The 22158-nt window shown below is 36.6% G+C and overlaps 2 protein-coding genes across 3 annotated transcripts; one reads left to right on the forward strand and one right to left on the reverse strand.

The window, feature by feature from the left end:
- Nucleotides 1-977: 977 nt before the first annotated feature.
- On the forward strand, nucleotides 978-18645 carry LOC108992145 (protease Do-like 2, chloroplastic). 2 transcript variants are annotated; one of them, XR_001996275.2, is made up of 22 exons: nucleotides 978-1282; nucleotides 1506-1685; nucleotides 1835-1885; nucleotides 2634-2707; nucleotides 2909-2972; nucleotides 4326-4370; nucleotides 7086-7193; nucleotides 7769-7846; nucleotides 7943-8009; nucleotides 8177-8235; nucleotides 8439-8538; nucleotides 15347-15426; nucleotides 15628-15684; nucleotides 16135-16238; nucleotides 16409-16496; nucleotides 16608-16693; nucleotides 16813-16837; nucleotides 16953-17024; nucleotides 17428-17478; nucleotides 17564-17624; nucleotides 17701-18048; nucleotides 18249-18645. XR_001996275.2 is itself a non-coding variant. In XM_018966609.2 (21 exons), exons 1-21 carry the CDS (start codon nucleotides 1076-1078, stop codon nucleotides 17946-17948), a joined length of 1905 nt encoding a protein of 634 aa, XP_018822154.1. In that variant the 5' UTR covers nucleotides 978-1075; the 3' UTR covers nucleotides 17949-18229. The 2 variants fall into 2 exon arrangements, 1 of the variants encoding a protein (XP_018822154.1); XM_018966609.2 differs by lacking the exon at nucleotides 18249-18645 and having other exon boundaries at nucleotides 17701-18229.
- On the reverse strand, nucleotides 18409-20687 carry LOC108992146 (probable indole-3-pyruvate monooxygenase YUCCA10). The gene is made up of 4 exons (XM_018966610.2): nucleotides 19813-20687; nucleotides 19430-19663; nucleotides 18950-19075; nucleotides 18409-18837 (listed from the first exon to the last, which is right to left on the reverse strand). The coding sequence occupies exons 1-4, from the start codon at nucleotides 20455-20457 to the stop codon at nucleotides 18673-18675; spliced, it is 1170 nt and encodes a 389-aa protein (XP_018822155.1). The 5' UTR covers nucleotides 20458-20687; the 3' UTR covers nucleotides 18409-18672.
- Nucleotides 20688-22158: the final 1471 nt, after the last annotated feature.

Genomic DNA, 22158 nt, shown 5'->3' on the forward strand with positions numbered 1-22158 from the left:
ATGGTGCCTATTTATATGTATCGTTACTTTATAACTCATTTTACGTGTTTATCTCTCTTTTATTGTCGGTTTTGGAAATTCTTCCTTATATACTAACTCTCATATAGTATATATACAACAAATATTTGAGGGCGCGGTAATTTCTTAATTACTAGTATGACCCTACGTTTCTTTCCACACAAATATATCATTAGTTCATTACCAACCCAAGTCATTAAAATAGTGATGTATGATTACAAGTTTTATCTATTCAAAATATTGATTAGAAGAGACCAAGCTAGCACAATATGTACGTAGATCCATCGTATTGTATGTAAATTTTAATGCATACTAAGATTCACATATGATGTCTACAAATTATTTTAATTAGTATTATGAAGTCTATATTATTAATGTAAATCTCTCACTTAATTATAAAAAAATATTTACACGTGTACTACACATATTCGAAGTCAATTATATTGATCATGTCATTGCCAATTCCAATTGATCTTTGTGGATCCATCATCCAACCATCACTCTCCTGACGATTTAAGTAGGGGTGTCCAATCGTTTTAACTGGTTGTGTTCATATTGTGTCAATATATATACATTATACTTAATGGATCAACCTGAATACGACCTGTTAAGAATTTCGTGTTAAGCAATCGTGTCTTAACATGTCAATCCGTTTTTATTCAAACCCGTTAAAGTCATACCCAAATCCGCTTTTATCGTGTCGTGTTCATGTTGGATTAATGGTCGTGTCACATATTGCCACCCCCACATCCAAGCTCATGAGTATTCATGATGCGTGTCATAGGGCTTGGTATTTCGCTATATTAATTTAAAAGCCCATCTCTTTTAAATTGGGCTTCGGCCCACACCTACGTAAACCAAATTACCCATATAACAAAGGAATGGGCTCCACCAGCTAACAAGGGAACCCAATTGGTTAAAAACACCGAGGCGCCAAAACTCATTAGACCTAATCCTAATCCAATTTCGCACACAGGATAAGGGAAAACCGAGAAAACAAGCTCAAAACACTGCTGAAACTGGAACTGGTGCTCCAAGCTTTAGCTTTGTGCTTCAAATGGCCGCTGCAGTCACCAGTTGCTGCTTCTCCGTTCTCACCTCCACCGTTAAATTCCGTTCCTCTCTTACCTCCCAACGCCGCTTCGCCACTTCTCAGGATTCCATTGCCTCTATCTCTCCCAAAGCTTCCGATCACAGGCTCAGGGCTACAAATCCTAAAAGAAGCCCCTCATCGTCATCTTTTTCCCACAAGCCCATCAGAGAGGTAAGCCCGAAATATCTCTCATTTTAGATGTTCGATTTTCTTTGACATTATTGCTTAGTGCTACATTTAGACCTTGTGGAATGAGACGATTTGAAGTAAATTTGGAATAGGATTTATAACATAAACTGTCTGCGTCCGTTATTTAGAAAGAAGCTACATTTTTTAGTATTGGTTGAAATTCCTCTTTTTTTATTTTTAAACTGTTGGGTTGCTATCAATGCAGAAACAAGCTGTTCCCCCGAAGAACATTCCAGGAAGATCAAACGATGGCAGGAATTATTCGTCCGCTGATGAAAATAGTGGAAGAGGGGATAGGGGGCGTGTTCAATCAACATCTTTTAAATCATCTGGCATGCAAAGAAAAGACAACAAGGACTTCCTGTTTGATATGAAGGAGCAGCTGGTACTATCTATTTAGAATTTGATTCTGATTGGAAATTGATAAATACCTCTTCGCTGCAGGATTCCTTGGTCGTTTCCTGTTCACTCTTTTATCATATAAGTTTTTTTTTAATCGAATTTTATCATATAAGTTGATTGCATACATTTCAGGTTGAACCAGAGAATTTTCAAGATACAGCTTTTCTTAACGCTGTTGTGAAGGTAAAAGTTTGCAATCATTGTTTTGAACTCATGCACTCAGCTTAGTGACGGTAGAAAACATTTCACGTATCTTACCTTCATATATTTATGTTTGGAGTGGTCCGTATTGTTGTGGTGACTTCCTTCCTCCCATTATGTAACCTTAGATGCTAAGTTCACGTCGATGCTTTTGACAATTTGGCCTTTCGAATATATCTTTTACCATTACAACCCAATCTGATTTCTTTTTACTCATGATAAATACAATGAACTTTGTAATATTACCCTATATAGTATACAGTTTTCTTTGAAAGATAATCAATCAGATTATCAACACGTTTGGGTCTTGGGAGTACCTACAGTGCACAGAGTTAATTGCTGGGCTATGCCTTTTCCTATCAATAAAATTTTACTTTTACTTATCAGAAAAAAAAGGATGGGTGAAGAATGTGTCCTACGTTATTTCCAAGTGCAATTGATTCTGCTTTATAAGTGGACTAAATTTGTATAGCTGCTTGCATGTTCACTGGGAGAGAGTTAAGGGTTACAGTTCTAACTATTGGAGTAATAATTTACTTATAAAAAAAATGATTGGAGTAACCATTAACAGATGTCGTAATTCCTCTGTGTATACAAACTCTTTTGCTTTGTACTCAATTTATTGTCAATGTAAGTTCATCTGTTTAAACTCCGTGTGTAGAATCAGTCCATACTTGCTTTATGGTTATTTTTTATCTTTTAATTGGATGTCTTATTTTCATTTATCTAGGTTTACTGCACCCATACTGCACCAGATTATTCCCTTCCTTGGCAAAAACAAAGACAATATACAAGCACTGGAAGGCATGTTTTAAACCTTTTGCTATTAGTTATTTATGAAGAATGTGAAAATTAATTTTCTTTTGAAAAATTCCAACACATTGAAGCTGGTTTATTTGCTTCGTTCAAGTTTTTCTGTTCATCCATTGCGACTCTCATTAACAATAGTTATTCATTACGACATATCATATCTTTTTAATATATTCTTCTCTATTTTTTATGCAGTGCTTTTATGATTGGGGATGGAAAGCTTTTGACAAATGCACATTGTGTTGAGCATGATACACAGGTATAAGATGTCCAAAAATTATGATTACCCTGAAACCAGCTGTATATAAAATCACTGTCTAGGATCAAATTCTGATGACTTATAGTGTGGAGACTTGGCCCTCAAGGAAGCTTTCCTAAAGGTATTTAGTATAGCGCATGTGTAGGAGGCCTTAGTGGATAATGCACTGGAGATCTCCAGTGAATCCTCTTAGTGGAATGTGAGTTTTTTTTTTTAGAGTGCCCCATGATTGGGAGATTGATGCCTTCACAAAAAAGTTTCAGTCGTTGGTACTCCACTAGATTATGTATCAGAGGTGCAGATAAGACTAATTGGATCACTTTCAAGAATGGAAAGTTCACTATTTAATCTTTCTATCATGTCTTGTGCCTCAGAACAGTAGTTCTTTTCTTTGAATGAGCATTTGGCGGATTAAGGCACCTTTGAGAGCAGTTGTTTTTGCTTGGACTGCTCTTAGGAAGATCCTTACCATGGATAACCAAAGAAAACGATGTATCATTGTAACTTGTATGTGCAGAAAGAGCTATGAATCTGTAGGCAGCCATATACTCCATTCCAAGACTGCCAAAGCTTAATGGAATGATTTATTCGGTAGAACTGGGTTGGTTTGGGTTATGCTTAGAAAGATAGTATGTATCTTTGCCAATTGGGGAGGGTTATAGGCCTGCCCACAACTTGCAGCAGTATGGAAGATAGTCTAATCTACTTAGTGTGGTGTATTTCGGGGAAATGAGAGATTTTTTTTTTCCTTGTAAAAAAAGGAATTTTTTTCTACTTATCTGGGCAGCTGCTATATATTTTAATGGGCTGATTTCTCATTGCCCAACATTGTACACCAACCCTTTTCTACCTCTTTCTATTTCTAGGTTACCACTGCCCAGATCCAAGATTGGTGGATTTACTAGACGCGACTTCTTGAATTCTGTCCCACAAGCTGTGATTTTCTTGTATCTTTTTCCATTCCTAATTAGGTGTTCATCTTGTACATGTCCTGTGTGGGTATGTCCTTTGCATTTTTTTAAAGAAATATTCAATTACTTATAAAAAAATATATAAATAACTTGGACTTAACTTTTCAAATGCACATTAAAACCATGAATGCAGCACCTTGTATACAAAGCCCTAACTTCTTGAGTGTCACTTGGATCATTTCAATGAAACATTTTTGTTTAGGAATGAGGAGGAGATTCACAAATCCGCTTGTTAATTCTCGTACACTTTGCATCGGTGTTCATTTTGATTAGATATTTATTTTATTTTCAGAGTACGTTTTTATTAGTTTACTGAGCAATGTCTGGATTATGATTCATAATTTATGAACATTTTCATTATTTGTTATTTCAATGATTTCAGGTTAAAGTTAAGAGAAGGGGAGATGATACAAAATATGTGGCTAAGGTATTGCTTATAAATTTGTTACCACCGTTCTTTCTGAGTATGCTCCTAAAATTGACGACATTTGTGACGCTTCTCAATGATAATAGCGTATCATGATTCATATCTCAGGTGTACTTTGGTTGCACTCTTTTGCACTTTGAATAAATTTGCCTTGCTTATTAAAAGAATTTAAAACATCTTGTTGCAGCCAAGAATCCTAAAGTAGTGGTATTACTTTAGTTACCTTCATAGTATAGATACAAAACCACACACAACAAATTACATGTGGAATCACATTGAGCACGGATATCGCTATCAACAGTTTGGTTGTAAGGATCACTATGATATAAGTTTATCAAAAGGGTTTTGTTTCTTAAAACTATATGGTTGGGTCAAAGAGACGGCGTAAAATTGAGCAAAATCACTCGTATTGAGAGTAACTGTCAAAAGATAATGTGCAAGTTGAAGGCCAAAAGTAAGCAAATATTTACATGGTATAAAATTAACTTATAAAAAAAATGATATAAAATTATTCCTGAGCGAACATTGTCTTTAATGACGTGAGGAATTTGTTCAAAGCTGATCTCCCTGTTAGCGATTATTTTAGACCATTTTTTAGTAATTATGCTTTTGTTTATGTATCTAAAGTCAAAACTTTTTTTTTTTTTTGATAAGTAAACAAGATATATTACTCCAAGAATAGGCCTAGCCTAGTATATACAAAAAACAACCCTGACTAAGAGGGTGCAAGGGAAACAAGAAAGTAGCTTGTGGTCCTTAAACTAAATGTTGTTCAATTTTTTGTTAATGTCACATTAGCCAAGCAAAGTAGCTTGGGCTGGGTACTTTAATTTTAACTGTTAGGATCCTTATTTGCATTGATAAGATGAAATTATGATCCTAAGTTACTTCATATATGTTTTTTTTTTTATAAGTAAAAATTAAGATATGGGATTTCATATATGTTTTATATTAATGGTCTTTCGAGGGACTTGAATGTTCTCGACTTCCATTACTTAAGAGTGCTTTGCTTGTTATGTGGGCAAATCTCATTGGTTCATAGCTGTTAAACTCTACTTAGGGCTCGTTTGGACACTTAGGGGATGTTTGGAAATAATTTCCATCTCATCTCATCCCATCTCGTCTCATTCTATCTCATTTCCTTCCCAAACATCATTCAAACACAAACATTTTCAAACTAATCATTACAATTTTTTCAAACTAATCATTACAATTTTCCCAAATTTCCAAACAAAAAACAATTCAATTTTTTCAAATAAAAAAAAAATTACAAAAAAATATTTTTATAATATTTTAACCTTATAATATTTTTATTCAACTTTTTTTCTCTCATTTCCCAAAACCCAATAACTATTTAACTCAAACCATTTCACTACTATTCACAAACAATCTTACTACTATTCACAAAATTCTCATTTCATCTCATTCCCCAAGCATCCCCTTAGAGCACTCTCAATGGATTCTTTATCCTATCCTTTAAAATACATTACCAAAATCCATTTTTTCTATTTTACGGACTGACTTTTACAATATACCATACATCAGTTATCTATTTTTTCTTTATATTATTTAAATATTCTTTTTTATTTATTTTAAATATTTTCTCAATCTTCTCATATCTTTTAATATTTACAATATCTCCTCATCTTCAATATCTTCATCACCCGAAAACTGATATGTAACAAAAAATCATCAATGGTAATGGACTCTGAAAATAGTTTTAATAAAAAGAACACTTGTCTTCTTTTTTTTCTCCACCCAAGTAAGTGAAATTCTTCAAGACTTTCTCAGCAACCGAACAAAGCCTAAGTAAACTGTAAGACTAGCAAAGCAAATACATACCAATTTATTCTAATCACAGAACTCAGGAAAAAAAAAAAGAATAAAGAGAGAAAGAAAACTAAAGGAACACCCAAAAAGAGCAAACCCAAATTAGTAATGAACTTTGCATACACAGGCACAACAGCAGCGCAAGGAAAAGCTTGTGCCAAACAAGAAAACAGTGAGATTTCTCTAAAGTTCAGCAGTGGGGAGGAGAGAGAAACGAATTAAAAATGTTTTACATGTGTGAACAATATTCACTAGATGTAGCGGGATCACTGTAGCAAAATGGAAAATGAAGATGAAATACAACATCCATTGTAGGTCCTTTTTGAACAAATTTCTTTATATTTTAAAGAAAAATGTATTTTACAAGAGCCATTGGGAGTGCTCTTAGAATATCTCAGAATTCTGTGAATAGTAGTGAAATTGTTTGAGTTAAGATGTTTTTGGGTTTTGAAAAATGAGAGAGAAAATGTTGAATAAAAATATTAGAAAGTTAAAAAATTGTTTGAATATAACTTGTAAAAAAAATTGTTTGAATATAATTCTTTATATTATTTTTGTTCTGAAATTTGAAAAAATTGTCTTGTTTTCTGTGTTTTGTTTGGAAATTTGGGAAAGTTGTATTGAGTTTTATGTTTGGATATGATTAGATAATGAATAAATGAAAAAGTTGAAGATTTGAAATTGAAAAGTATTTTGTGTTTGAATAATGTTTGTGAAGGAAATTATGAGAATTTTTTAGAATATCTGAGAATACCTCGTTACCAAAACAAGGCCATGGTATATCCTCAAAATTGTTCATATAAGATGCTATAAATCTTATGCATAGTACAGCTTTGATAAGATGTTGCTGTTCAGTTGACATTCCTCATGGTGACATTATGGCAGGTTTTAGCCCGGGGTGTTGATTGCGATATAGCTTTGCTTTCAGTGGAAAGCAAGGAATTTTGGGAAGGAGCAGAATCCCTCGATTTTGGGCGCCTGCCATGTCTTCAGGTCTAAATCACTCACTCCTTTTCATTAGAGGCACGTTAACATTTGCACTTATTTTTTCTTTTTGTTTTTAATTTCTTCCATTTGTATCAGTCCATGCATTTTGATTTATCAAAGAATTCAATAGCCTCCAGTGTGATAAACAACTTTTGAAGAACCTAGATACCTAAGGAACAGATAATTGCTCAATTAAAAAGCTTTAAAAAATCAGCAGGCCTTGGATTGAATTGTTCACCTTAATTGAAGGAATGATTTCCCGTTTAGTATAGTAACAATGTTTGACCAAACAACCATGGCTTTATTGCATAATTAAAATTTCACTCTAAAATTGAGCATTTACTTTGTTACTCTCTGAACTCGAAGCAATCTATATATTGCACGATTTAAAGGCTATAACTGTCCACCTGATCCAAACTTCTTGAAATCACATGTTACAGGGTTGAGTACATTTCCAATTTCTTAATCTGGTAGTTTCTCAGAGTCATAGTTTAATCTGATAGTTCTCTTTGTGTGTGATGTAAACACCCTTTCCATGCAAATCTTTTAAGTTGCTTTTTGTGCTGCTTCTTAATTGACAGGATGCAGTGACGGTTGTAGGATACCCCCTTGGAGGAGACACCATATCAGTGACAAAAGGAGTTGTATCACGTATAGAGGTTTTCTAGTCATTTTGATTGCCGTGGTTATGTCTATCCCAAATTGGCATCAAACAAATTGAGTATCAAGTTTCTTACCAAACACTATATCATCAGGTTACGTCATATGCTCATGGGTCATCTGATTTGTTGGGAATTCAGATAGATGCGGCAATAAATCCTGGTAGGTAAAAAAAGCTTCTCCAAATGATGGAAGGCATTTATGTTCAACTGCTAAAAATTACAAGAACCACCCCCTCTCTTTCTCTAAGTATCATTAGTCTTTTTGGTAGGTCTAAGCATTATTCCATATCTTTGTGATAGCAACTGCTTATACTTGCTAGATTTTAGGTAATAGTGGTGGCCCTGCATTCAATGACCAGGGGGAGTGCATTGGAGTGGCATTTCAGGTATTATATTAGTGTTTACTTGGTCTTAAATTACTTGCATTTATATATATATATATATACATATATGTCTCTATACCTTTACATGTGATATTTCTTCCACTTGCTATCTTTGGCAAATTGCACGTGTTTATTACGTGACATCATTTTCTTAGTTTTGTTGACTGCTCTTGGTCTATTATGTTGTTATGAGATGCTTCCTTTAGGTTTACAGATCTGAAGAGGCTGAGAATATTGGATATGTGATTCCAACTACAGTTGTTTCTCATTTTCTTGAGGACTATGAAAGGAATGGGAAATACACTGGTGAGAAAATCCTCTTGATCATCTATTTCTGGGGCTTTTCTAACTTCTTCCCCGTTTGATCTTTGTATTTATAGGCATGATGGATTTCAACAAGGAATGGTAGGGATGTAAATTTCACGTTTTTTAATAACGTAAAAATTTATTTTAAACGACTATTAAAATGTCTTCCTATTATCAATAAAATTCTTCATTACTTGTATAAAAAAGGTGTCTTCCCATTTCTGGTTAATTTCAGAGGTAAAGCTATTCGCTGTTAGAATAACATATTAATTATATTTCTGTTCCTTTGGGCAGCTTCTATGGATTGTAATGGGTTGAGTTTCCATGCCTGTCTTGTTTAATTTAAGTTAGGTGTTCCTCTTGAATACTTCCGGTTACTTGGGCTATGTCTGTTTATTTGTGTAGTTTGACTTGTTTTGTAGTAAAATTTTCAATTGCTTATAACTAAGAATTATACTTTATGTACATTCTCCTTAAAACAAGAATCATGTCTTTCTAATCTGTTCTAGTTTCTCCTAAGGTTACACATCAGCCATCTATAGACTATGGCTCAGGACCTGTGTTCATCAATGTGTGGCGTAAAATGTTGCAATTTATATGTAGAACATGTTCATAAGTAAGAAATTAAAGGCAGTATTAGACTCGAACTAAAAACAAGACTGAGTGTTTTCTTTCTTCTTTTTTTCTTCTTTTTGACATAAGTGTTTTCTTTCTTTTTTCTCTCCTTACACCTTCTCTGGTCTCTTTTGCTTCATGTCTCCGATGAATCTTGCTGGTGATAATCATCATTACTAGTCCTACTGTAGCAGTTAGATAGAGGTGCAAGTTTGTAAGGAAGGGATTGACGAAGGTTTGTTCTGATTGAAACTAAAATATTCAAGCTTTTAGTTGAAGTTGGTCGTTTTATACACATTATAGAATTAGGGAGGAAGGTGACTAAAGAGCTGATATTGGGGTTACCAACTGCTTTATGGGTTGCACAAACCTTAGAAGAATGCTCAAGGTCGAATGGGGACAAGGAGTTCATCAGGACATCCAACTTAGGCAGCAGTGCTTGTATAGCACAGAGATCTTCCAATGTACATGGAAGGTACTTGATTGTAGTTGAGTATAGAGGTGGTGGTAGGAAGAGCCTTATCATCATCCCCAAAGAAGTGGAAGGCCAAGGGTGGAGGAAGATGTCTATGGAATTGTGTGGGCTATGTGGCAGTGTAGGAAAAAATGAAGCAAAGGAATATGGAGGGGTTGAAAAATTCAAACGGAAAATCAGCAAGCACACAAGTTTGGGGGGTGGGGGTGCATTATAAGACGTATGCAGAGGCTGGTTCATGCTTAGTGCTAGCCATTAACGGCGATGCTGGGAAAATCATGGTGAACTCAAAAGGGGACGGATGCAGAACTAGAGTGCGAAGGGCAGCATGGGTATTTTGCAGCAGGAAAAACATACCATTTGCGAGATTTGCAGAGAGAGGAGGTTTGAGGCACCGTTAGCTAACAAAGCTTACCCAGAAAAGGAAGGTGGTCTTCTGACCAAGGGGCAAGATGTAGAAAGGAGGACTTTGCACACCCTCAAAGAACTGTTGGACTTGAGAGAGAAGGTCATAGGTTTAATAAGCTGGGTAATCCAGGAAATGGGCCAAGATATGGGCCTGGGATCGAGTCAAGCAAAAAAGAAGGCTATTGGCAAGGCATGGGCCTTGAGTTGTGAAAAGGCAATTGAAGGTTTCGGTGCTGCACACAGCTCATGGGCTGTGAAAGGGAAAATGAAAGCCCACAAGGCTAAGGGCTCTACGACCCAGCATTGGGGGGCAAAACCACGGGCTTTTCAAGCTTTGAAGTTGGGTGCTCCTCCGGCGCTGTCAATAACCCAAAGGAGGCAACTTTACTCCGACCGAGAACCACACACACAAAAACCACCGACGGGCCAAGGTGAGATGGTGGCGAATGTCCTGGCAGCCGGCACCGGCGACAAAAAGTAACAACGCTGTATCTGGTTTTGTACCAGAAAATGCTGCCCGAGAGTCCCAAATGGAGGTAAACTTCATTCATCGTATCACCCCAGAAAGCGTCATCCTTGATATTAGCATAAGTATTAAGCCTTGGAAAGGCTCAAACAGAGGGTGGAGCCTTTGAAGTGGGTAATACGAAGGTCAAGGAAATCTCAGACAAAACAATGGTGGTATATGACTTAGATGGGGTCGAAGGAGAGCAACGGTAGGTGCTAAGCTATGTCTCGGATGGGTTGGGTGAGGTGCAACCAGATCCTCTTGGCAGTGATGAGGAATACTGGGAAACACCTACACCACTGAATTCTTTGCACCCAAGCAGTAACATCCAGGTCTCAGGTTGGGTCCTAGACAAGGCTAGGGAGCTCCATTCAACAGGTGTGGGGATATTGTGCGATGGTTTTGAGGACCAATTTATAGCTCTCCTCACAGCTGTAGAGGCTGGACAGACTCACTCTTCACCAAGTGAGATCAATACAACAAAGTAGAGAGCAAGAGAATTAAAAAGGCTCAACTGGGCAGTCAATGATAGAGCAGGAGAGAGGAGTTCTAACCGTGGAAGATCAAAGGGAAGGGCAACGGATGTTGTTTTATGAAGCTGAAAATTTTATCTTGGAATGTGAAGGGGCTGAATGAGAAGGAAAAGTGCCTCAAAGTTAGAAACCAACTTCTTAATTGGAAAGTGGACATAGGTTACTTACAAGAAACGAAATTGGAAACTATCCCCCTAAGCATTATTAGGAGCTTGTGGCGTTGTAATCAAGTAGGGTGGCATTATTTACCATCCAATGGAGCATCGAGTGGCATCTTAGTCATGTGGGATAAAAGAGTGGTGGAAAAATTAGAAGATTGTATAGGGGAGTATATGGTGGCGTGCTCGTTCAAGAACGTTGAGGATGGATATTAGTGGGCCTTTGCAGGAGTCTTTGGTCCTAATTTAGATCGTGCAAGAAGTATATTATGGAATGAATTGGCTGGCCTAAGCGGTATATGGGATTTACCTTGGTGTATTGGGGGCGATTTTAACATTACTCGATTCCCGAGTGAACGATTGGACAGTACCAGCTTCAATTCACCAATGGTAGAATTCACTAACTTCATCTATGAATAAGATTGATTAGATCTTCCACTAGCAGGTGACACTTACACTTGGTCAAGCAACCGAGAACACCCCTTTTGGTCAAGGATCGATCGATTCCTAATATCACCTGCATTGGAAGTACATTACCTGGAACTCATCCAAAAGAGACTTCCCACATTGTGCTCATATCACTTTTCCAACCTTCTTGATTGTGGAGGCATTCATGGTGGCCCAAGACCTTCAAATTTGAAAATATGTGGCTGAAATCATATGGGTTTCTCGATCGAGTTTGGCAATGGTGGTCCTCTTATCAATTTCATGGTACTCCAAGTTATATCTTGTCGTGTAAATTGAAGTTGTTGAAAAAAGATTTGAAGGCTTGGAATGAACAAGAGTTTGCCAATGTGGAAGCTCAAAATTCTACTCTCTTTGAGGAACTCAAAGGATGGGAGGGAGTGGAGGAGGAGAGGGTATTGTCTGAAATGGAGAGGGCTCGTCAAATTCAGGTATTCGCGGACCTCGAAAGGGTTTCTCTTTTGGAGGAAATATCTTGGAGACAAAAGTCAAGAGTACTTTGATTGAAGGAAGGGGATAAATGCACTGAGTTTTTCCATCGGGTGGCTAACTCGCATAGGCGAAACAATTCCATAGAGACGTTGACAGGATGGAGCAGTTTCTTCCAACCAAATTGAGATCATAGAACACATCCGTCAACTATTACACGAGCTTGCTTTAAGAACAATTCTCTTGGAAACCGAGAATAGATGGGCTTCACTTTGATGCTCTTGACTTGCAAGAAACAGGACAGCTTGAGAGGCCTTTTTGAAGAAACAGAAATTAGAAAAGCGTTAAGAAGCATGATGCTCCAGGTCTGGATGGGTTTTCTATTGTTTTTTTCCAAACTTGTTGGGAAGTGATCAAAGAAGATATAATGGGGGTCTTTCATGAATTTCATGAAAATGTTATGTTTGAAAAGAGTCTCAATGCAACATTTATTGCTCTCCTTCCAAAAAAACCTGGTGCTATAAAGATAAAAGATTATTGCCCTATTAGATTGTTGAGCGGAATCTACAAGCTTCTTTCGAAAGTTTTGGCGAATAGATTGAGCATGGTGGTTGAGAAGCTAATCTCAAAGCCTCAAAATGCATTTTTCCGAGGTAGGCAAATTCTTGATTTGGTGCTTATTGCAAAACGAATGCTTGGATAGTAGACTCAAGTCGAGAGTGCCGGGCTCTTGTGTAAGCTTGATATGGAGAAGGCTTATGATCGAGTCAATTGGAGATTTTTGCTTTATATGCTCGAAAGATGCGGCTTTGGTTCAAAATGGTGTTCTTGGATCAAACATTGTATCTCTATTGTTTGTATTTTTGTATTGTTGAATGGCACATCACAAGACTTCTTTAAAAGCACACGATGTTTGAGACAATGTGACCCTCTATCTCCGCTACTTTTTGTTTTTGTTATGGAAGCTTTTAGCAAGATGATTTAAGGGGTTGTGGAGGGCGGGTTCTTATCCGGTTTCTCAGTGGGGGAGGTAAATACAAGCTCACTTCTCATATCTCACCTATTATTTACTAATAATACCCTAATCTTTTGTGGCACTAGTCATGATCAAATCCGAGCTTTGAGGGCACTCCTTTTATGCTTTGAAGTTGTTTCGGGGTTGAAGGTGAACTTGGCTAAATCAGAAGTAGTCCCAGTGGGTAACATTCCGAATGTGGAGAGCATGGCTAACAATTAGGAATGCAAGATATCCAGGCTGCTGATGAAATATTTGGGTCTTCCTTGGGGTGCCTTGTTCAAATCAAAATCTATTTGGGATCAAGTACTAGAAAAAATGGAGCGGAAACTGGCTAGTTGGAAGAGGATGTATCTATCCAGAGGTGGTATGGTCATTTTAATCAAAAGTAATTTATCCAACTTGCCAACCTATTTCCTATCACTATTTTCGCTTCCCACCAAGGTGGCTTTATGCATGGAGAAACTTCAACAGGATTTCTTGTGGGAGGGGGGGGATAAATGAGGAATTTAAATTCCACCTGGTAAAATGGGCCACGGTGTGCTAGCCTATCCCTGAAGGAGGATTGGGAATCCGACATTTGCTATATTTTAACAAAGCCTTGCTTGGCAAATGGCTATGGAGATACCACAATGAACGAGGAGCATTATTGAGAGCTGTCATAGAATCGAAGTATAGTGAACCATGAAGAGGACGGTGTTCAAATGAGGTAAATAGAACATATGGGGTTTTGTTTATGGAAACACATAAGAAAAGGATGGGACACATATTCAAGAAATATCCGTATTGAGGTGGGTGATGCGTCCAAAATCAAATTTTGGCACAATGTACGGTGTAGTGATGCAACACTCAAGGAAGCTTGCCCAGAATTCTATGGCTGAGCAAGAATGAAAGAAGCCTCAATTGCAGACCTCTTAACCATTTCTAATGGTACTTCCCAATGGAACATTACATTCTTTAGAGGCGCTCAAGATTGGGAAGTTGACGCTTTCTCAGAGTTCTATGATCTAGTGTACTCTACCAGTATAATGAGGGGAGCTGAAGACAAGATCTTTTGGCGCCCTTCTAAGAATGGGAAGTTCACAATTTGCTCCTACTATCATGCCATGATCATGCATAATACAACGTCATTCCCATGGAAGAGTATTTAGAAGATAAAAGCACCCATGAAGGCAAATTTCTTTGTGTGGACAGCCTCATTAGGGAAGATCCTCACAATAGACAATCTACGAAAACGCCACATCATAGTCATGGATTGGTGTTGTATGTGCAAATAGAGTGAAGAATCCATAGATCACTCTATTAATTCATTGTGAGATTGCTACGACCTTGTGGAATGATTTCTTTGCTCGGGTGGGGTTAGCTTGGGTGATGCCAAAAAGGGTAATCGACCTCCTAGGTTCTTGGCGAGGCATCCAGGTAACCCTCAGATCGCAAAAGTGTGGAAGATGGTCCCCAATTTTTCTGTGGTGGTGTATTTGGAGGGAGAGGAATGTAAGAAGTTTTGAAGATCGAGAGCGATCAATGGAAATGCTTAGAAGTTTATTTTTCAATACCTTACTCCATTGGTCGATTGTAATTGATTTTAATGGAATGTCTTTTCACGACTTCCTTGTATTGCTAAACTCGCATATATAGGCGATGCTCTTGTATATGTCCTATATACTCCTCCGGTCTATGGCTACTTTATCTTCAATAAAATTTTGTTTATCGATAAAAAAAAATAACTAGACTTCAGGTGGGTAAAGTGTAACTTTTTAATCCACTGGTTGGCAATTCGAACTCAAGCCAAATACAGTGGGTCAGGTTTAATTTCCCCTACCCTGTAATGGTATCTTTTGTTTTGCTTGCTAGTGTTTCCCCTCTTTTTTGCCATTTTCTGGTAAAGACGTTTCTTCATTTAAGTTTTTTTTTCTTAGAGATTATATGCTTACACAGATGTCTGTGGATCTTTGTGCTTACTTGCGTTTACACAAACTCTTGATTTAGAGTTAGAAGCCAAAATAAATATAACTAAATTATGGAAGTAATAGCTTATAGGAAAGAACAGATACGGACATAAGAGTTTTGATTTCCTCCTACTGTTTTGAGAAAAATATTATCACATAGTGGTGGCTACTTTTACTCAGACCAAGTAATTAAGCTCAGTCATATCATTTGTCATGAAAATGACTAAAGACTATACAAAATGTTAACTTCCAGGTTTCCCTAGCCTTGGGGTGTTGTTGCAGAAGTTAGAGAATCCAGCCCTACGTGCGTGCTTAAAAGTACAGTCTAATGAGGTATGTTTCTTTACCTTTGTTCAGAAGGTTTTCTAAAATGAGTAAAGTAATATAAATTTCTATAAAGGTTTGCAGAGATATGAACTGGTGTGGATTCCACAAACAGAACATTTTATCCTTGTCTGCATGCGAACTTGGTAGCCAAATATCTGCCGAGTAGTTTAGGTTTCTCACATGTTTTGTTATATCTGGCATCCGCAGGGTGTACTGGTGCGGAGAGTTGAACCCACTACTGATGCAAATAAGGTCTTAAAGGAGGTATGATTTCCATTTTGCGGCTTCCAGAACTTGATGCACTTGTGTTGCATTTTTACATTCTGAAATATTCTTGTTATATTTATGAATTCTTCGAGAGCTGTTTTATGCAAAGTCAAAAGCTGCAATAAAATGAGAAAAGTCAATGGAAATCATATGCTATAATGAAGAAGCTATTATATTTGGGTCCATCTTGGACTGAAACTTTATAATCCAACTCATATATCCATATCAAGTATGAATCCTACCTGCATTATCCTTGTTTTTGCACGTGATTCAATTGAACAGTCCTGTAATTCTTCAGAGTTTTATTGTCCAACAGAGAAACCTTTTTCACTGATAAGAAGAAAATGCTAATTTACTATTTGGGCACTTTTCTTTTTATTGTGTACCAACAAACAATGCTCAATACTTCAAATGTTAGGGACTTTAAATGTACTTGCACTTTTCCAGGGGGATGTCATTGTAAGCTTTGATGATGTTCGTGTAGGATGTGAAGGAACAGTGCCATTCCGATCAAATGAACGCATTGCATTTCGCTACCTAATCAGTCAAAAGTAAGGGCCCTAATTCTCTGCCAAGGAATTATTTAACTCAGTCCAGTTGTTCTTTTCTCATCACATCATGCCCAGGACATCCATCCTCATTCTTTTTTGCAGTTTTTTCCTCCCGTAATTCGGCATCCATGATGATGTTTGTCCTTGTTAATGATAATTATCTATTACAGATTCGCTGGTGATGTAGCAGAACTTGGTATAATTAGAGCAGGAAAGCCCATGAAAGTTCAAGCGGTTTTGAATCCACGAGTGCATTTGGTATGCCATTATCATATTGATATGTATTTATTGATTGAATGCATTTATGTCACTTCTAAGTTTTTATTTCCTGATGCTAATTAATGTGGTTACTTATTCCCTCACGTAAAGGTTCCCTATCATATTGATGGAGATCAGCCTTCTTATATAATAATTGCTGGTTTGGTGTTTACCCCACTTTCGGAACCACTGATAGAGTATGTTTGTCCTTTTTTTCCCCTCAAGTTCCTGGCACTCTGCAAGTTACAAGAACCCTTTCTATATCAACTGATTCTAACGACTAACTATCTCTTGATGTATTTTATTTTTTTGACAGTGAAGAGTGTGAAGACTCTATAGGGGTGAGTTGCGAATTATAAAAGATACCTTTAACTAAAATTGTTCTACAAAGTAATATTTTATTACAAACATGCGTGGTTTTTGTTTTTAAGTTTGCTTGGTATTTCCTATGGTTAGTTGAAACTACTGGTAAAGGCACGTTATTCGTTGGCAAGGTTCAAAGGGGAACAGATTGTGATCTTATCACAGGTTAGCACATAAATCATGTCCTACATGTATAACTGAATGCTATTTGTCTTCTGCGTTTTTTTTATATGCGTAAGAACTGGCAGAGGTTATATATCCTGATTATATCTTAATTTCATTTGTGAAGAATCTTATTTCATTGAATTGAATCACTATTCTTGTAATTTTTATCACTATGGATGGGAGTGCCCTTTAACCCAAGGATGAGGGGCATGCTGAGATTTGACTCTAAACCAATGTGATAAACCAACAGCCTCCACATCCAGCCTGAGTTAACCCCTACGTCCTTTTCAGCCCCTTATTACCCCTGTTGATTTCAAGCTCACATCACTTAGCTTGTCAGAGATGAAACTCGATGACTAGGTGTCTGTTCAACAGTTTTGCTCATCTTCTTTTACATTCATAGGTCTTAGCAAATGAAGCGAACATTGGATACGAGGATATGGGCAATCTGCAAGTAAGTTATCTATTACTTCTTATAACTTTGACATGCATTCCCACTTCCATACATATTCTCAGGCAAAGGCAAAAAATAATTGCAGGTTTTGAAATTCAATGGAACTCGAATAAAGAACATCCATCACTTGGCACACCTTATCGATTGTGAGTGCAAACAGCCCTCATCTGTTTCCTGTCATTCTTGTTGTAATCTAATATTTTTATGTCTGCCCTTCATCAGCATGCGAGGATCAATATTTAGTTTTTGAATTTGAAGACAACTACATTGCTGTTTTGGAGAGGGAAGCAGCTACTGCTGCTTCATCCTGCATTCTCAAAGATTATGGAATTCCCTCAGAAAGATCTTCTGATCTGTTGGAGCCATATTTAGATTTAGGGGGAGACAACCAAGCAATAATAGATCAAGATTTTGGCGAGAGTCCGGTTTCAAATTTGGAAATTGGCATAGATGGACTCCTCTGGACATAATTACAATTTTCTCATAGCAGCCAAACTTGGGAAGCGTAGGCAGGCCAACAAATTGGTTACTCCGAGGATGTGCTCATTTTTCCTGCTGTAACATTTTGAGGTATTTCTTTTGTCTTTTTGTTGTAACGATTTTTTAAACCTCTATTATTTCAATTAGGTAGAGCATGATTTATGTAGAAGTTATTTCCATTGGCTCTGAAAGCAGTGTGATGTAATGATTTCAATAATGACATTGTTAAATAAGGCATTACGAGTAAGTTTTCATGTCTCTTTTGCTAAAATATCGGTCCTGTTCTGCAGTGACTTGCACAAGGCTTAACATTATTATGCATCAAAAGATGGATTTGTTGCAATGATTGCCCGTTAAAGATTGGTCTCCAGCTACCACAAGCGTGCGTCTGTTATCTCCCTTACCGCAAAAGGGAAATGGAAATGTACCCTAAAAGGGTGAAAGAAGGCATTATCATTTCAAATTTGAAAAGAGTTTCAATACTCATGGATTGTCATAGTTACTTGGCTTGACGACACAGCCACTTTTCACAGATGTTTCTGAGCCAGGAACCCAAGCAGTCATTGAAAGCGACAAACTATATCATATGATAACCGAGTTCCAAAACTGACACATTCTGTGTCACAGCTCAAAAGTTTCAAAAAAAAAAAAAAAAATCTTATATTAATGCCAAATATCCAAAAAAAACACCATTTCAGAACATAGTGCAGAACTCTACAGAAGTGACTTGATATCATCAGCAATGTTCTGTGCATCAGCACTAGCTCCATATAACCCTGTTCTTGATAGTCCAACGCAGTACAAGCCGTTCTTGCCCTTCCAATGGTTAGGGTACCTAGGCTTCGGAATTCCTTCCTCGCTCAAAAGATAATCATCCCCCTGCTCAAAACAATAAACTAAGCACTTAAATGCTTGATTTTTCTTGCACTTTTTAACAATCTTTAAATAATACTTTTCCCCCCTTCATGCTAACATTCCTTGATACATTTACCTTGAGCCACGAGTTTGTTGATCTCTTGAACCCAGTGCAAAAAACTATTGTGTCAAATGGATGTGAGCTGCCGTTCTTGAATTGTATATTGTTCCCACTAATGCTCGTTATTTCTGCTGTTAATACCTGAAAATAAACAGACAAAAACCATAAATAAAAATCAATAATATAGTGCTGTTAGAACAGAGTCAGAACTGTAGATTGTATTGATTGAGTGGGGACAACTGCTGATAGATTTGCTTGTCAAAAAAACAATAAAACAAACATCACAAAAATCTCAACCACCTCTATGCTTTTTACTATAGACAAGAACGTGGGTTTCCCATGAAAAAGGGGGGAAAGAAAGGAGAATGAAAAAAAACACACACCAAACTTGACGGAGAAGCCATTATTATTTGTCTGACCTTACTAATAAATATATAACTTTGGACCATTCTATGAATTAATTGGTATAGCTATAGTACTGATCAGTAATCTTACCTGAATTTCTCCGGACTTGATCTTTTTGTAGGCACCAACGTCGATTGCCGGATACTTGCCGTACTTGTTCTTCATATAGAAAGGACCCTCTTCAGGCCTCCTTATTCCGTATTTGCTCAAGTCCCTATAAACCAGCTTGCTCAGCATGACCATCATGGAATCCACCAAGCCAACCTCGAAATGCTTCAACAAAACCAAGGCCAAGAACACCATCTCCCTTGACAGGAAATGAACCTGTACGTACTACGTGTATATATAATCCAAAACATTGGTATATCTAACATGTTGCATATATAATAAAAAAGGAAAATGAAAAAAACTTATATATATAGCTAAGTTAGAATTAAACAGATGAATGGATATATATATATATATGTCCGTACCGGGCTTCGGACAACAATGGAGGTTTTGGCACCGTGATTTACCAAGTCTACCGCAATTTCCATGCCCGAATTCCCAGACCCAACAACCAAAACATTCTTGTTTTGGAAGTCCTTCCCAGATTTGAACTGAGTAGAATGAAGAACTTCCCCAGTGAATGTGTCTAATCCCTCGATCTGATCGGGAGTATAAGGGTCGGTTGCTTCCCCAGTGGCCACCACTAAAAACCTTGCTGTATATTCCTCGACCCGATCATCACCAGAACATGATGATGCATTAATTTTAATATTCCTAGCCTTCACACGCCATCTCTTGGAAATATCATCGTACTCTGCAGACACCACGTTTCTTTGGTACAAGGGATTGATCTTGAAACGGGAAACATAGTCATCTAAGTATTGCACGAACATTGTTTTGGGGACGTATGTAGGAAAAGAGGCAGGGAATGACATGTGAGGGAGTTGGCAGAATTGCTTTTTGAGGTGGAGATGGAGACGGTCGTAGGAATACTTCTGCCATAGAGAAGCAAAACAATCTTCTCTCTCGAGTAATAGGTATGGGATGGATAGTGTGGTTAGACAGGCAGCAGTGGCAAGCCCAGAAGGGCCGGCTCCAACTATTATTACAACAGCGCCTTGTTCCTGCATATTAATGGAGTCGGCGCGATCGAGAGTTTTGCAAAGATGGAAGGAAGATCAGAGTCCCCCCTAAAAGACCTTTAAAGGGGCCGGGGGTGGTGGGGGGGCTGCTGCCTGCTGCCTGCTTGTAAGGAGGGTCTTTAGACATGCATCACTGTCAAATGGGTGGGATCGATTTCTGCACCTATAAATTACGTACCTGTGTAACATAATTGAAAACGTTGCTTAGAAAGCAAAACACTGGATCGATGGGATCAATCATATGCTGCATGTTGTTTTTGTTTATTTCATTTCATTTTATTATATACATACATATATATATATATATATAAATATATATTGTTCTAAATATGAAACGGAAGTCGTGTAAGTTAGTTTAATTAGTACTGGACAAAGAAGGATCAAATCCATGGGTCCAACTTCGTGCATGACAGATTATTTGAATATTATATAAAATAAAAAAAAATTAAAAAGATGGTTAAATAATTAGAAAGAAAACAAAAATTCTCTACCAAGTTATGATTTGTAACAGGCGGCGCTTGTTCCACAATCAACTTTTTTTTACGAGATATATTCACTCAATCAGTTTATATTAAACTAGAGATATAAAAATAAAAAAAATTTATAATTAAAATAACATAATTCTCTTCTCTCTTATTATTATTATTATTATTGAAAAAATAGCTGCCCACCAGCTAAATTGGAGTTTGCCACCCATATATGCTCGTCAATGCCCAGTCATGGAAGTTGATTACGTACGTACGGTCGTGTCTCTCAAGAGTCAAGACCATCAACTCTCTCCCTCTCTCTCTCTCTCTAAGTTGATGATTATATAATTATTTTTCTATAAATTAGGATAATGAAGACCTTCAAATTAAATTATTGAATGATATATCCATGTCCTGAGATGATTCAAAGGCGCGCAACTCACAGATTTAATTCGAGATTATGGCTTCGTTTGGAAGTTAAAATCATCTCAACTCATCATTATAATTTTTTTAAATCTCAATATAAAATATAATATATAATTTAATTTTTTTAAATTTTAAAATAATAATAATAATAAATAATAATATTCTAACAATATTTTATTATCTCAACTCAACTCAGTTCAACATCTAAACGCACTCTATGTGTCACAAATTGTAATTTGGTTGTGTTTGTGATATTTGTGATGTTAATTTGTACCCAATTTTTTTGTAAATTTTCCTAAAAATAAGTTCGTGAGGGAGACGATCGACTATATATGTAGTTTTAGATATGGTTCAATGATTTAAATTAAACTAAGGGAAATAATATCCTTATACCTCCTTTAGTACTATTGTTTAATTACTACCTAGCTTCTTCTTCTTCTTCTTCTTTTTTTTTCCTCTCTCTCTCTTCATTTTGCTCTTTGAATCTGAATTAAAAATCTCATAACATGATTTTCTTGTATAATCTAAAAAATATAAATTCAATCAATTAAGATAATCATGTAATTTAATTAAAAATAAATTTGACTTTTTTTTTCTCTTTGAATCAATTTTTATAAAATTAATTTATATGATTACGTTAGTTTATTAAAGCTATTTTCTTCTAGATTATACAAAAATATCGTATTCTGAAATTTTTTTTTATCTAGATTCAAATAACAAAAAGAAAAAAAAAAATAACTGAGTAGTAAAAAAAATGTAACAGTATCATTACCCCTAAACTAAATCCTACGATGGA

Source organism: Juglans regia, chromosome 11 (genome assembly GCF_001411555.2).
Source record: "Juglans regia cultivar Chandler chromosome 11, Walnut 2.0, whole genome shotgun sequence".
Classification (NCBI taxonomy): domain Eukaryota; kingdom Viridiplantae; phylum Streptophyta; class Magnoliopsida; order Fagales; family Juglandaceae; genus Juglans; species Juglans regia.